Source organism: Eurosta solidaginis, chromosome 5 (assembly GCF_040869045.1).
Source record: "Eurosta solidaginis isolate ZX-2024a chromosome 5, ASM4086904v1, whole genome shotgun sequence".
Classification (NCBI taxonomy): Eukaryota; Metazoa; Arthropoda; class Insecta; order Diptera; family Tephritidae; genus Eurosta; species Eurosta solidaginis.
In genome coordinates this window covers 44,874,317-44,889,457 of record NC_090323.1, presented here as the reverse complement: position 1 = coordinate 44,889,457, position 15,141 = coordinate 44,874,317, and the positions used below count along the sequence as shown (strand labels likewise).

Here is a 15,141-nt window from a genome sequence, read left to right as displayed (position 1 = left end):
TGAATATATTTCTGCAATAAAAAAGCTTTTTGGCAATTTGAATTTTCTTTAGAATGGACGTGTTATTAGTATTCCGGATTAACAATAAGCCGTTGGCGCTCTAAAGGTCTTATTCCACTGCTGAGATTTCTTAGTTAGATTTTAAGGTTCCCTTATGCTGTCGAGGTCATAGCTTATCACCCAGCGAGTTAAGGGGCTTAAAAAACTCCCACAGTAGGCGTGCCTATCGTAAGAGGCGACGAAAATTCATAGACCCAAGAGCTCGCGGGTCAAAAATACGGAGAATCATTGGATATCGCTATCATCCTGCATATTTAAAATTTTCTCGGATCTACAAGAACTTCGAAAGTGCCCCTAAAAACAAGCAACAGCTTGTGGTGTGTGGTGTGTTTGTCCATGCCTGCCGTATGAGTAATAAATACATTTTGGTGGCACTCGTGTTTTTATTTATTATTTTTATTTTATTAAATACATATCATTATATAAATTATTTATATATATTATGTTTGATGTTCTCAATGGATCATTGAGAAAATTACAAAAACAGAAAAAAATAAAACATGTAATTCTTTCGGAAAAAACGTATGCGTTATAAAAAATAACTAACATTTAAAAATATCAGAGCGCTGCTTTCTTTTAAATTAGCGCACATTTGTTAGGAAGCTTCAGGATTTATATGGAATTAAATGTTCGTTCCACTGTTAGCTTCGTCTAAAGAAATGCCTTTTGTTTTTAATTATACGTACGTTTTTTTAAATGTATATGTTGTAATCATAGCTTTTTTCAATGTAGATGCATAAAAAAATATACACTAAAAAAATAAAGACAAATCTTCAGCAGCCATGGTATGTAGTATATGGAGCTTGTGAAAATCAAATATGTAATGCGAATGTAAAAATAAAGCAATACATTCTTCAATAAGAAACATCCCCATTTTATAAACTATATGATTAAAAAAAGAGCATTTCAATGAGGTGAACATGCGCTGAATTAGCATCGTACACGAATTTTCATATTCATGTTTGTCTATATTTTGCTTATTCTGCTGCGTCTAATGTTATGCACGGTTTCAATGATGTATATGGAAAATTTTAGAAGCAGCCTTTTAAAGCATACCAAATCCTTTTGAATAGTTAATCGCTTTTAGTAGACGTTCTTCTAATTTTTCTTTACTGTTATATTCTGGCAACAATAAAACATTGAAGCATGTATGCGAGGTGGGCAAACGATCGCTGTCCGGACCGTGGCGTGTTATTAGCAACTTGAGGCGACTTAAACCACCAACTGGCACACGATCTGAACCTGTGGTGAATTCGAGTAGTTTTCGCTTCGACTCTTCTGGCATGGAGTGTACAACGCTCCAAAAGTCTTTGATTACTTGTGTGTCTTTTGTATAACCACCCTCGTATTCGGTAGATTTTTCCAATTCCACAAAGTCAAATTTCTAAAGGGCGTATAATTACATAATAGTTAATTTTTGATTAAACATGAATCTCTACTTTTTTCAACTCACTCTACTACCGCATACGAGCAACTCAATTTCCTCCGGACGAAAGAGCAATTTTAATGGTGATTCATCAGTTACCATTTCGAAACCTTTTTTGAATGCACGAAACTGTCTTTCGATGCTTTTGTTGAGCAAATAATCACTATACTTATCGACGAATTCTTGTTTGTTATGTTGACCCACAACAATATCACCACCACCCGTCGTTAGTTCATGTTCGATTACATCACCAAATACATCTTTATAGCTAATTTTGAATGTTTGCATAAAAACTTCTTCCATATCGGGTTCTTGATAGTCAAGCATCGATTTTAAGCTACGATACAATGTTGGATTCCAATATTTTAGATCGTAAAATGTACCAACTCCGCCCATTAGCTTACGATAGACCACCATGGGAAAATTAACAGCCAAAATGATGTTATTGTAAATAGCTAAACCTAAAATAATGCCAATTAGCGTGAATTGTGCCTCATTCTCAAATGGTGCAGAATTGAACCTGGAAGTGAGAGAGTGTAAATGAATGGTGATTAAGATGATTAATAAAAAGTATAAAAGCAGATTTTGTTAGTGTGTGTTTTTGTTGACTTACCACACAGTATTGGTATCCTCCTGATGTACAAACATGCCATAGTCCGGATTGAAAATTTCTTCGACAATAAGCTGGAAGAACTCTTTGGAAACTCCACCCTCATCAATGCCCTGCTCACCCACGAATTCAACCACTAACTGTTTTTTCAAGTCTTTTGGATTACTCATTGCAACGAGTTCAAGCTAAGAAATATATTTTTTATATTTTGTTAAAAGATTTCCATAAACTTATTATTTTATTTTTAATCTTTATTTTGGTCGAATGATTCCAAACTAGGAGGAAAAAAAATCTTGCATGATAGGCATGATATTTGGTGTATTGAATACTCATTGAGGTCACTAGAGTTAAATATCTAAATAAAACATAAATAAAAACAGGTCTCTGATTCCGAGTTTGAATCACTTCGTCTCCAAAAATGCTGTTGATTTGTGTTGTATGTATGTATATATATTTAATTATAATAATAACCTACCCCAATTAGTGCATCATCAATAATGTTTTCACGTCGCACTTTCAATTTCAAATCGGGTCTAGAGCCACCAAGATCATTACCATCAGAAAATGAATTAAATAATGAATAAAGCGATGAATTACGCTCACTGTACATACGTATGCGACTATCATAGTATAGCGCAATAACTTTGGTAGCAGGTGTTAATATGAACGAATACAGCATAAAAGAAAAATGTAGATCTGTAATAAGATAAAGAAAAACATAATAGTTTATGGGCAAGTTAAAGCAAAGTGACAAATTCAAACAAACCATCACTTCTCGGATTGAGTGATAAGTTCCTATACGACAAATAATCGCGATCCATTTGAATAGCATCGCTTAATGGTTCATTGTAGAACTCTTCAAATGGCACCAAAGGCACGCGACAATCCATGCTCGATAAACCTAACTCTTTTTCAAGTTTATCTTCCGCAAATTTCGGATAGTGCGGTTTAGGTACTTGAGTATAGAAAAAGATATCATCCTCATCATTGTTGGTATCCGCATTTGAAGAAGTATCACCACCATCATTATTGCCACTGGCAGTATTACTATGTGATTTTATAGAGCTGGCATCGAGTTCACCGGCTAAGACATTAGCAAAGAAAGCAATCTGGAATGTAAAAGTGTTTTGGAATTTCGTAAAGGTATTGGAATATATATAAGTGAAAAAATGAAATAGTCTCCAACTAGTACTAACTAGGTTTGAACCAATACTACACAAACTTCTCAGGTAACAGCAAACCCCCAGCGGGTTAGGGGATCAGAATATACCCGCGGTATGTATGCCTGTCGCAAGAGGCGACTAAAATACCAGATTCTAGGGGCTGTGTAGCGCAACCCTTCAGGTTGCCAGCGCAATATATAGCTTCTCCAAACCCAATTGTCAACCTCACCTATCCGCGGCGAATCCTGTTTCACTAACAGACGAGGCTCTGGCGACCCCAAGCTCGTCATGGAACTTGGGGGTGGGGAGGGAGGGAATAGCCTGAAGGTTTAATGTGGTCACATAAATCGTTCCCGAGATGGTCGGGCTAGCGCCTTAATGGTGCTATGGTACCGGAGCGTACCGGATCTGTATCCAGCAAAGGACCATCAGATTGAAAACACTCCCCAAAGCCTTCGGGGAGCAACCTTATCGCTACAACAACAACAACAGGTAACAGCAAAGTTTGAAATCGCCAGTAAGTCGACTATGCTTTAGCATCGCATCACATCATACCACGTGATATCGCGATGTTGTGATATCGTCATTGTATCCTTGCACACCACATCACACTACACATGTGTGGTCATAAACGATATCACCGCATCAAATGTAACACTATATCCAAAGAGGATAAATCAACAAGAGAGATCACTTAACTTGTTTGTTTCGAACTCAAACTACTCGCTGATTTAGATTGTGGTTACTGACATTTCTTTTTATAGCTGTTCGCAAAAGCACGGCGAAAAATATTTTTCCTTTGAGTTAAAGTTGAGTGCATTCTAATTGTCAACTTCTCTCTCTCTCTTTTTACAATGCTCTCAACTTTTTTATTTTCGAAATTACATTTTTACGTGTAAAAGCGTAAAAAAGTATTCCTTTTCAAAAGAAAAATTATTAAATTCTGGCAAAAAAAAGAAAATAATATTGAATATCAGTAAATAAAAAGGTGAGTAATAACTTAAAGTGGCAGCCGTGATCAAAATATTCGAAAACTAAAGATGTCTCTTTTATAAGAGAGAATGCACAAATAACTCGAGTGAAGAAAATTACAGCAAACTCAATTCGCACGCAAAACATGCGGCGAAAATTTACATGAAAAGTGGGAAGCAACTGTCAGAAACCACAATCTCTCTTGTAGCGAGTGTTTGATATCAAACATACGAACTGACGTCTCTTGTTATGTATGCTCTTTGTTTGTACTTAGATCATAAGATTTGATGTGATATGATGTATGATCATATCGTTATATTAAAACCTCATCACATAAAAGAATACTTAGCTTTTGAATCACTAAACGCTTCTCACCACATTCATACCCAATCACTTTCTAATCTAAACAAATCCTCACACTTATTAAAATAGATAAACCAGATTACAAGATATGTTATGATACTACATTAAATTCTAAAATTATTAGTTCTGATTTATCACAACGATTTCATTTAATAACAATTACACTAAGTTTAAAACAAATATGTACCTTAAGCACGCGTGTTACCACAATAACATCAGTATTCTCTTGTACCGTGTCTTCATCGAGTATTACTTGTAGAGTAATCAATTGTTGGCAACATTGTACCAGTGACTGCATTTGATCTCTACAATGAGCAGCCCAAATGCGTGATAGACGCGCTTGTGCGGCAACGGGTAATATGCGCGTAGCATGGCAAAGTTTAGGCAGCGAACGTTCCAAATACTCCAAATCTGCAAAACTGTTTGAAGCTGTAAACGGTAAGAAATGTTTTGTGATCAGTAAAAAGTGTAAGCAATATGTATTTTAACATCAAAACTATTCCAATTATGTACATTCTATTTGTACATACTATTTGTAGCCATGTCAAAGCAAATCACCAAGCAGTGTAGCACCTTTTCCCAATCTGTCTCACGTCCATAGCGTATGCCTTCGGCCAGCAGTATTATATTGCTATTTAACGCCTCGCCAATACTTGTATTATTCAGCGCGAAAAGTTTCTTTTTTACGCGCCGCAGACTTTCCAAATCCACCAATGTTTCACTACTATTTGATTTTATGCTTGATTCATTATCGCTGCCAGCTGCAGTACTGCCAGCAGCGACGAAGCCGTCCGATCCAGCATCCTCATCCATTGGCTCATCATCACAGTCGATGCATACTTGTGATGCTGTTGCTGGCTGTTCCCTACAAGACGCTGCATCCTGTTCAACAGACACGCAAGTGCTATCCTCATCTTTGTCTGTCTCCCCCTCAAGCGTACGCAAGTCTTCTTTTTTCAAGTCACACGGTGATTTTCCCAATAGTTCTTGCAGCTTTGTTGCTGTAGCACTGGAGGTCAGTTTAGTAGAGATTGCGCATAGCGTTGGTCTACGAAAACTTTTACTCAAACGATCAACATGTGGATAAACTTCGTTTATGGCATGTAATAGACGATCATAGGTATTAAATTTTTTACATTCATCTAATAGCTCGTCGAGCAATGCCTCATTGAGGTATGGAACCGACGCAAATGTGGGCGTTGGTGGACCAGATGCATTACGCGCAGCAGAGGCAACCCCACCACTTGTGCCCTCTGTGGATGCATCTGTTGTGTTTTGTTGTGTTGTTAACAAGTCATTATCATTATCAACTACCATGTCAATCGCATCGGCAGCATTGCATAGAATCTCTAGTTGACACAACTCTGAAGTAGCAGCGGTGCCAACACTATTACTACTATCAAGATTCCTATTTGAGTTGATGAGACTACGTGAGGGTAATAATGTAGTAGTAGATGATGATGCAACAGCGGTAGCGCCAACATCATCACCACTAACACAGCCACCACCTGCACTTGCGGCGCTGCTAATATTACTGTGTTGAGATGTATGATTATGTAGGCTGCCACTGCCAGATGTAATTGTGCTATTTCCGCTGCTAGTGCTACTAGTGCTAGACGTACTACTTGTGCTACTATCATTGCTAGGAGTAGTTGCGGCTGAGCTGACTGAGTGTGAACTAAAAAAAAAAATAATATACAAAGAAAGCAGCTGAGTAATGCATAATTTTCAACAGAGTATACAAAAACAAAAGGCTGCTGCAGCAAGGGTTGCCTTAACTGCATTAGAATGTTCTTACCTCGACGGTGAGTCATTATTATGGGTGCGCGCCACCTTCGGTGGTTGACTATTACAGTCACATAGTTTTGCATCTTGAGAAAATAGCTGTATGGCGCGTGCTGCTATTTCATTTGGGTTCATAGGCGCTACCTGACCGCTTGATGCACAATTTTCATTTAAGCATTTTGGATTACCACAACCTCGTTGCAATTGATAGAAATAACGTTCAATTAATTCCTTAACGGCGGATCGTTTCATATCTGGATTACCGCTGCGCGTTTGCTGCAGCGTTTGCGGTGGACGTTGCTGTGCGTGTACTTGTTGATTGTTGCTCGTTGAGCTATAAGAGGCGATATGACTAGCAGATGGCGAATCCTCATTAACGCTAAACCAAATTATAATAGTAAAGCAAATAGTAATACAAAGTAAATTCATTTTACCTTGCAGTTTCGTCGCCAAGCGTTTCTTTTGTCTTTTCCTCCGCGTTCATCAAGTTTCGTTCTTCTTGCCAATATTCAGCTCGTAACACTCAATCAGTTTCCAGATAAGTTATTACCTATTTCTACACTTTATCTTGTAAAATTAAGTTTTCTTTTTTAGCAGCCCACACACCTCCGATTTCCTCAAAGAAAAATGTAACTGTTGTGTTCTGTAGGCGTTAACAAGGCTTTCTTTGGCCGAATGCACTTCGATTGCTACCTGCCAAGCTGCTGCTGCTCCTACCACACAAGGAACTGTTAGTGCAAAAAAAATCGATCTTTCTGCAGTCGCAATTTTCCAAAATCTTTTTGACCAAGTTAAGCAGCTGCGCAACGTTTTACAATATTCGTGAAAAACTTTATCGTGTAATAAAAAAATTCAGTTAACTATTTGCATTGCAGTAAATCGCTATTTTTCGTTAATAATATTAGGAAAATTGCGAAGAAAAAACCAGTAGAACTTCTTTATTACTACAAAAACTGCCAAGAAATTCTAAAAATCATTCCAGCAAGAGGGTTGCATTGACAAAATTTGAAAACAAACAGGAAATTTATTCAATGGTCCTATTCACTCAACTAAAGCACTAAATAAAGCTAATTTTGGAATCAAGCATTAAATCAGCTGATTGCTTATTTACATAACAAATTAATTAATCATCTTAAATTGTTAGCAATTAGAGGCTTGGAATATTCCAAAGGCCTGTATACCTGTCGTAATCGGCAAGTTAAATCCACAGACATAGAACGCTCGATGAGATGTTCGGGCTAGTACCAAAGAGGATAGATATACAAGAGGGCGCACTGTAGAGTTGCTGAGCTCACAATTATACAGTGCGCCCTGTTTTGTTGTTGTTGTAGCAGTTCTTCGCCCCATCCAATAGATGCGACAGCTTACAATCATCAATGTCCTCTAACGGGAGTCCAAGGAAACTTGCAGTTTCAACGGGCGTTGAAAGGGTGTTAGAGGCGATGGTTCCATATTGGAATTCCTGACATATAGGTTGGACGCTTGTTTGTGGATATCACTGAGCACCTGCTTGTGCTTTTTTGCTTTATACGGCTGTGTTCTCAGGTGCCGTAGTTCCTCATAATGCTTACGGAGATGACTCCGATGCCCACCTTTCTGGGTATTCAACAGAAACAGTTTGATCAGAATTTCATATCTCTCCCTAAGGGGGTGGTGAAGTTCATTGTGTAGGTGGGTTTTGGGGACATAAAGAGATAGCCTGTAGCGGTTCTGGCACTGAGTGCTCCCTTGTTGTTGTTGTAGCCATAAGGTTGCTCCCCGAAGGCTTTGGGGAGTGTTATCGATGTGATGGTCCTTTGCCGGATACATATCCGGTACGCTACGGTAACACAGCTCCATTAAGGTGCTAGACCGACCATCTCGGGAACGATTTATATGACCACATTAAACTTTGAGGCCATCCCTCCCTACCCACCCCCAAGTTCCTGCCTCTTACCACAGGCATGCCTACAGCGGGTATATTCTAACCCCCTAACCCGCTAGGGGTCTGAATGCTCCCTCTTGTATATATATCCTCTTTGGTTAAAATAAATTTTTTCAGAAACAGTTCCACCCTTCCACCCTCCACCCTGTAAACTTTTCATCGTCAAGGATTTACGACGAATATCAATAATGTCGACCAAAAATACCGACAAAAATGTTTTTCGTTAATAGAGCTCTTGTATTTAGGCAATATAACAGAGCTCTTGTATTTACATAGATAATAATGTTAGAATTTCTCGCCGTGTGGAAGCACTGCGTTTTCGAACTGTCAAAGTTGCGTATGTTTTTTTTTCAGCCACATTTCCAAAAGTAAATAAAACAAGCTGCAAAAATTTGTATTTTTCCAAAAATTTTGCACCAACGTAATTTAATACATTTAAAATGTAAAAAGATAAAGTTGGTTACGTGCACAACGTAAAGTAAGATAACAAAAACCAATACTGAGTGAAGTTTAAAGAAACAATAAAATTAGAGAAAATGACCTCGGAGAAGGTGGCTGAAGACATTGGAAATTGCGTGCGACAAAACATTCCATGGGCTGCTGTCCCAATACACCTGAAACAGGTGATGCATAACAATCAGCGCGACTATGAAAAATATGTTTTCAATTACAGTCTCAAGAATCAATTACGATTCCGCGGCAATCTGGCGTCCAAGGTATTCCGCCATGAGCAACGCTACTATGAATTACTAGTGCAGAAGAGCATCAATGGTTTGCTGTTGTTTCCTTATCATTTGGCTGATATAATAACAAAAGGCTTGCGCGTAACGCCCTTTAATTATTATCTCGATTTATTGAGTCAATTGCTGCGCAATGATAAATCGTATGATACGCTACCAAATTTCACAGCCGCTGATTGTCTGCGTGTATTGGGTATTGGACGTAATGAATACCTTTCGCTGATAAGCGAACTCAAAACGCATACAACGCGTGCATTGTTATTTAGTGCCAAACCAAATCCATTGGATTTCTTGCCACGCCTTCCTGTGCGTATACGCATTGAACCGTGGTGGCGTATCGAGGTGGGCTATGTATTGGAAGCGGATATACGTTTTGTAACTACACCTGAACGTAGCCTAATTGATGATCTAATAGATTTTGGCTCACACACGGCGGGCAAATGTGATTATAGCGTTGTTCATAGTTTATATCGGAAGGGTTTGATTTACTTGGATATACCCATATCAGGTGAGGATCGTATCAGCATACCGCCGCTGCGTAATTTCGTAATGAATCGCACTAGCGGTGATTATTTTGAAAATCTACTTTATAAAATCTTCGTAAGCGCCGATGAGCATATGACGATTGCAGAGTTGGCGCATATGCTGCAAGTAGATTTGGATGCAGTCAAACAAGCCGTCTCCCTCTTTTGCCGTTTGGGTTTTGCACGACGTAAAGATCCCATATGCGATAGCCCATGTACAGAGATGAGATATCACGCCACATGGGAACAATATCAATTAGAGCAAACAATAACGCGTGAGCCACCACAAATTACGCCGTTGAATTACAATAATTTTGTTACGTCTGAGGCTACAGCAGAACGCGCCGAAGCAGCACAGTATAGCCCAATTTTATTGCCGCAGCAAGATAAGCAACAAGATAAAGATAGTAGTTCAATTGGTTATCTCTCCAGCGATGGTAATACAAGCGACTTCAGCTTTGCTAATATACCAACACCATCGCCACCGGGCATACAAAGTCTGTGCGGTACCGTTGAACGCAAACACTCGGAGGAACAAGAACTTAGTTCTGAATTGGATGATATAAGTGAGAGCACAATAAAGTTGAGTGTGAAAGAGGCACCAACAACACCAAAAGGCGATGTCAAATCACCTACTGCAGGAGAAAAGTCGGGCAAAAGAGTTGGTTTTCTATTCGATTCCACACTAACTGCATTTCTTATGATGGGCAACCTATCACCTGGTTTGAAAAATCATGCTGTCACAATGTTTGAAGTAGGCAAACTATCTGAGGAGAGTATGGATTCATTTCTCACAGAGTTGGAAAAAGTCTCGTTACTCGATGCCGAAGGCGAGGGCGATGTTTCGCGTTATTTTGCTCATGCTATTATTTTGCGTTCAACCATTTGTTCGTTACGCCATTTGTTGCCCGGTGGTTTGGATTTACTGCGCTTGGAATGTTTGGAGAGTTTGGATCAAAAGACGCGTGATCGCGTGCTTGAAAAAAAATACAAATTTATTATATCTGCAACTCCGTTGACTGCCACTTTATCGCATATCTTTAGTATACCATTTTTCGGTCAATTCCATCGTAGTTGGGATTGCTCACACATGTGGACGAAGTTGTTCTACAATCATATAACAGGTATTTGAATTTTAATGGATACTTGTTTCCCATCTCAGAATGCAAGGCTACAAATCCTATCCATTTGTACATATTTATTTTATTACTTATTTAAAAGAGAATAGGTTGAAGTACAGCTGAAGCATAAAGACGCACAGTTACAATACAATTATGCGCCGTAAATAAGCCACAAATTTATATTCTTTCGTAAAATTACATAAATGTGGAATATAGTCCGAATCCGCTAGTCACCTGTAGCATTTTTGGAGCGGTTAAGCTTATAACCAGTTTAGCAACTATTGGCAACTATCCTTTAACCTAATTTTTTTTCCAAAAATGCTTCTATGAGGACTAAATGCATTTGTATACGTACTTGCTTCATCCTGAGTTGAGATCATTATATCCCCTAGACTAAGATCCTGCTAATGTTAAATCAATGCTCATTTTATATCTGGCATACTTTCAGGCTATGGTCCGCCAAGTCTCTTTCTGTCGCAGGGCACTGTACTTAAAACTCTACCACGCATTTTTCTTGGCTATGGCAAATTGCTTGTGAATATACTACATTCCGATTCATACATTTTAAATTCTGAGAATTTCCGTAATCTCAATGATCAGTTGAAGAATGGCTGCCTTTTAATACAAGGTTATGGCATACGGCAACCTGGTCAATTGCGTTATGAGGCATTCCCTTTCGATCGTGATGATCCATGTCAGCTGGCATGGTCTAATCATAAAGCTGTTCAACAGCTGGCTAATTATTTAGATTTAGAACATAACTGTGGTTTTCTAACATTCCTAAATACGGGTGTACCCGATATTGGTTGCGAATCTTTTGAGCTGCAAGTACGTTTAAAACATCCCAAAAGTAAAGCAAAATCAGCGGTCACAACAACCGCGGGCGTTATAAGCAGCAAAACAAATATGCCAAATTTAAATGCTACAGCTACTGCAACAACAAGCACAGCGGCAAAAACAACACAAGAACCACAAGATCTTCTATCGCCAGCAGATGGTTCTGAGTTGACAAGTTTTGTGCGTCTCGGCGCTTCAACTCCAACCAACGTCAATCAGCTTTGCAGTCCTGATGAAAATTATTTTGCGATTAGTCCACAAAATGGTTCACCATCAAATGTATACACATCGGCTGATTGCAGTGAGCTCCTAGCGACGGAATTGGCTAAATGTAATGCTGATACAGCAATAAAATACACCAAAAATGAACTTGTATCACATGGATCAGTGGAAATACCAATTACAGCAGCTGCAGTAAATGGTAGTGATTTGAATGCAGTTTTAGATAGTCCAGATAGTTCAAGTGATGAAACAACAACCGAAGAATGGACTTTATTGGATGTGAATTTCGGTGTGCCATTATTTGATGTTGATTGCAATACGCGCATATGCGAACGAATTGTATGCAAACTACATTGTGATGATAATTTGCAATGTTTGCCCAACAAAGCATCTCAGATGAATAAGCTCTTTTTAAATTTTGTTAAGCAATGCATGTACTTCGAGGAGGATGAAGCGAATGTTGGTCAATTGAAAATTGGTAAAGTCTTGCCATATCCACGCATCAATTTGGCATTCGAAAATGGACGTGTTTGCTATTGGACTGGCAGATAGACGCATAAAATTAGTAAAATATTGTATTTCTCTGTAGCCCAGTAGCTGCGTGAAATAACCAGTGGAAAAACGCATAACTCAAGAAAATTTTAATATTTTGAACATTTACTTATTTAGCTAAAAGTAGTATGTACATATATTTTTTTTTTTTTTTACTACAAGCTCCGACTTTTTTCAAAACTTATTCAGACTTAAAAAACTAGTTCACCATTTTTCATATCAAATTGAAAGTTTTATAAATCACACACTTATTCAAAATTTTGGAACAAAACCGCATTTTAAGTTTCAAAGTCTATTTTTTTGTATTAAATTGCTGTACGATTTATTTACAACATGCATACTTCTTGAAAGAATTAACTTTAATTTAGATTTTGATTTGTAAAGTCTTGATTTTATAACTATTGGGGCTACTCACCACTGCCTGGTTAAACAAGTACATACCATTGAAAGATTGATTTATCTCGGCTTCGAGTTCGAAAACATCTTCTCTTTAAGTTAGCCTGAAAAAAATCTATCTTCAAATTGCATTGAATTTTTTTTATATTTATTGCCACAGATCGTTTCTTACCCAGTGTGAAATAAGGAGTTATTAAAAATAATACGTTTCATTCAAAGGAACTTAGGATAGGCCATTATTAAACCATATTCTAAGATAGGAAGTTTTCGAAGTTGGGGAAGTGTTCGAGGAAGTGTACGCCCTATCTCAGATTTTTTTGAAGAACAATCTATCTGGACCAATTTCTGTTCCAAAATAAAAAGTCTCTAAAAAACGAACAGCTTAATATGTGCACACATGCGTTTAGTGCTGCCAACTCTTATACAACTGATCCAGATCATTTAAGTATTTAAGTGAAACTTATTTCATGATTTGCAGCTGGAACCCATTCGAATAATGCTATAACCCCAATCATCCGCCAAGAACTACTAAGTTAGGCCGCTTACAATTTTTAAATTTGTTTTCTTTGAAACGCTCCAAAGTTGTATTTGGATTTTAAAAATTGTCTCAAGGCAAATCTATAATATCAATACAAGGGCATCAAATTCTTAAATTTTTCTTAGAGTATACTAACGAGAAATTGCCCTCCTGTGGCTCTTTCGTTTGAAATTTATAAAAGTCAGCGCAACTGAAAGTGGCTCCCCCATGTTCTGACATTAAATACGTTTTTCACATTGTTTGGAAAAATAAACTAACGTTTGGTTTTCCTAAAACACTCAATATATATACTAACTATATATATATAATATATATATATAATATATATATATATAATTTTTATTGTCATTCTTTGAACGCATTGCGACTGCTCAGTAGAATATTACCCCATCTCGGCTGCTGATTCGAAAACGCCCAATCTCAGAATTAATAACGTATATTTCAGAAGTTGTTCCAGAAACATTATTTTAGAATTCAGTTGAAGAACGCCCTATCTCAGAATTTGTTTCAGTAACGCCTTATATGAGCTTAAGCTCAATACATTTTAAGCTGTGGTGTTTATGAAAAAAATTCTGAGATAGGGCGTCCTTCAACAGAATTTTGAGGTAGGCCGCATTTGAAACAAATTCTTAAATAGGGTGTTTTGGAAAAATATTTTCAGATAGGGTGATTTCGAACTGGCAGCAGGTATAGGATGATATTCCACTTAGCCAACGATATGTTACGCATTTATTTAATTTTTATTCATATTGCTAAAAAGCTGCTATCCATTCCAATACTTTTTTTTTGCCGAAAACGTTCATGTGTGTAGGCACTCTATTTCCTTGTTTGCTCTGATCAGGAACCGCAAAGAAACCGATGCTTAAAACTCGACTTTTTTTTTAAGAGAAAGCTCAAATATTAAAAGCGATTTTTTTTCGATAAAACTAATTGCCCTAGTTAATATTGAATTTGACTAACATTTTTGCTATATGCAGCTTGTAGATTAACTTTTCCCGCACTGTTTTTAACACAGCGTATTTATATTTTAATTTGTTCTTTGTATACATTTAAAACAATATTAGCATGTGATTCTATATAATAATAAATTTTTTAGCTTAAATTGATATCAAACTTGCAAATAGATGAAAAAAGTTAATTATGTGAAATCTATGTTATTTTATGTTACATTATGTTACATACATTACATAAAAACAATATTTACGAATAACATGAATTTTGATCATAAAATTTATTGCTTAATCATACATACATGCAAGCATATTACATACTTACATACCAGAATTTATGATGAATAAAAATAAATAAATGAATATCAATTTGAAATACTAAAGTTTATAAGTAGAATATGTTATCTGCGCTGCTCGTATGGAATTAACCCCTTGCTTCAAAGTGCAGACAGGGTTGCCACTTTGTTCTGTTAGGATCATGGAAATAAAGTTTCTGCTTTCACTGAAGATGGTCAGAACGGCCCTAAATAGCCCTGTTGTCGGTTTACCTTGTGTTACGGTCTGCTGTTATGGTCTACGGTTACGGTTGACTTGGGAGCGTGTTCGTGCGAACACACCTAATGACTGGTGATGGGGCGAAAGTTGCGATACAAAAGTATCGAAAACAAGAAAAAAACAGACCGGCGATCACTAGCGAAAATTGCCATGAGTTTCCGGCATGACAAAGCAAGAAGAAGTCTGAAAAATTGAGAAACCACAACGAGCGGAAATTGCCATGAGTGTCCGGCATGACAAAGCAAGAAGAAGTCTGAAAAAAATTGAGAAAACTTAACGAGCGAAAATTGCCATGAGTTTCCGGCATTTGTGATTTGCTTGAGCCTAATTTTTGGCGGCCCGGCGATTATACAAAGGATCGTGTAACATCTATTGGCACAACTTCAACAGCAAAGGCGCCAAG

General features: G+C 37.5%; 2 protein-coding genes across 2 annotated transcripts; one reads left to right on the top strand and one right to left on the bottom strand.

Moving 5' to 3' along the window:
• Nucleotides 1–423: 423 nt before the first annotated feature.
• On the bottom strand, nucleotides 424–7,361 carry Ube3a (ubiquitin protein ligase E3A). Its single transcript, XM_067792228.1, has 9 exons — nucleotides 6,814–7,361; nucleotides 6,393–6,758; nucleotides 5,125–6,272; nucleotides 4,782–5,023; nucleotides 2,863–3,205; nucleotides 2,572–2,792; nucleotides 2,100–2,281; nucleotides 1,514–2,006; nucleotides 424–1,444 (listed from the first exon to the last, which is right to left on the bottom strand). Exons 1-9 carry the CDS (start codon nucleotides 6,861–6,863, stop codon nucleotides 1,106–1,108), a joined length of 3,384 nt encoding a protein of 1,127 aa, XP_067648329.1. The 5' UTR covers nucleotides 6,864–7,361; the 3' UTR covers nucleotides 424–1,105.
• Nucleotides 7,362–8,635: 1,274 nt separating this feature from the next.
• LOC137253839 (protein FAM91A1) lies at nucleotides 8,636–14,566 on the top strand. Its single transcript, XM_067791365.1, has 2 exons — nucleotides 8,636–10,691; nucleotides 11,137–14,566. Exons 1-2 carry the CDS (start codon nucleotides 8,840–8,842, stop codon nucleotides 12,297–12,299), a joined length of 3,015 nt encoding a protein of 1,004 aa, XP_067647466.1. The 5' UTR covers nucleotides 8,636–8,839; the 3' UTR covers nucleotides 12,300–14,566.
• Nucleotides 14,567–15,141: the final 575 nt, after the last annotated feature.

Bases quoted from the DNA above. Each gene is read 5' to 3' on its own strand.
- Ube3a (XM_067792228.1), bottom strand. From the start codon at position 6,863: ATGAACGCGGAGGAAAAGACAAAAGAAACGCTTGGCGACGAAACTGCA. The intron at 5,024-5,124 runs GTATGTACAAAT...TACCGTTTACAG, and splicing joins CTTTGACATGGCTACAAATA to CTTCAAACAGTTTTGCAGAT. The intron at 1,445-1,513 runs GTGAGTTGAAAA...TACGCCCTTTAG, and splicing joins TGCTCGTATGCGGTAGTAGA to AAATTTGACTTTGTGGAATT.
- LOC137253839 (XM_067791365.1), top strand. From the start codon at position 8,840: ATGACCTCGGAGAAGGTGGCTGAAGACATTGGAAATTGCGTGCGACAA. The intron at 10,692-11,136 runs GTATTTGAATTT...GCATACTTTCAG, and splicing joins GTTCTACAATCATATAACAG to GCTATGGTCCGCCAAGTCTC.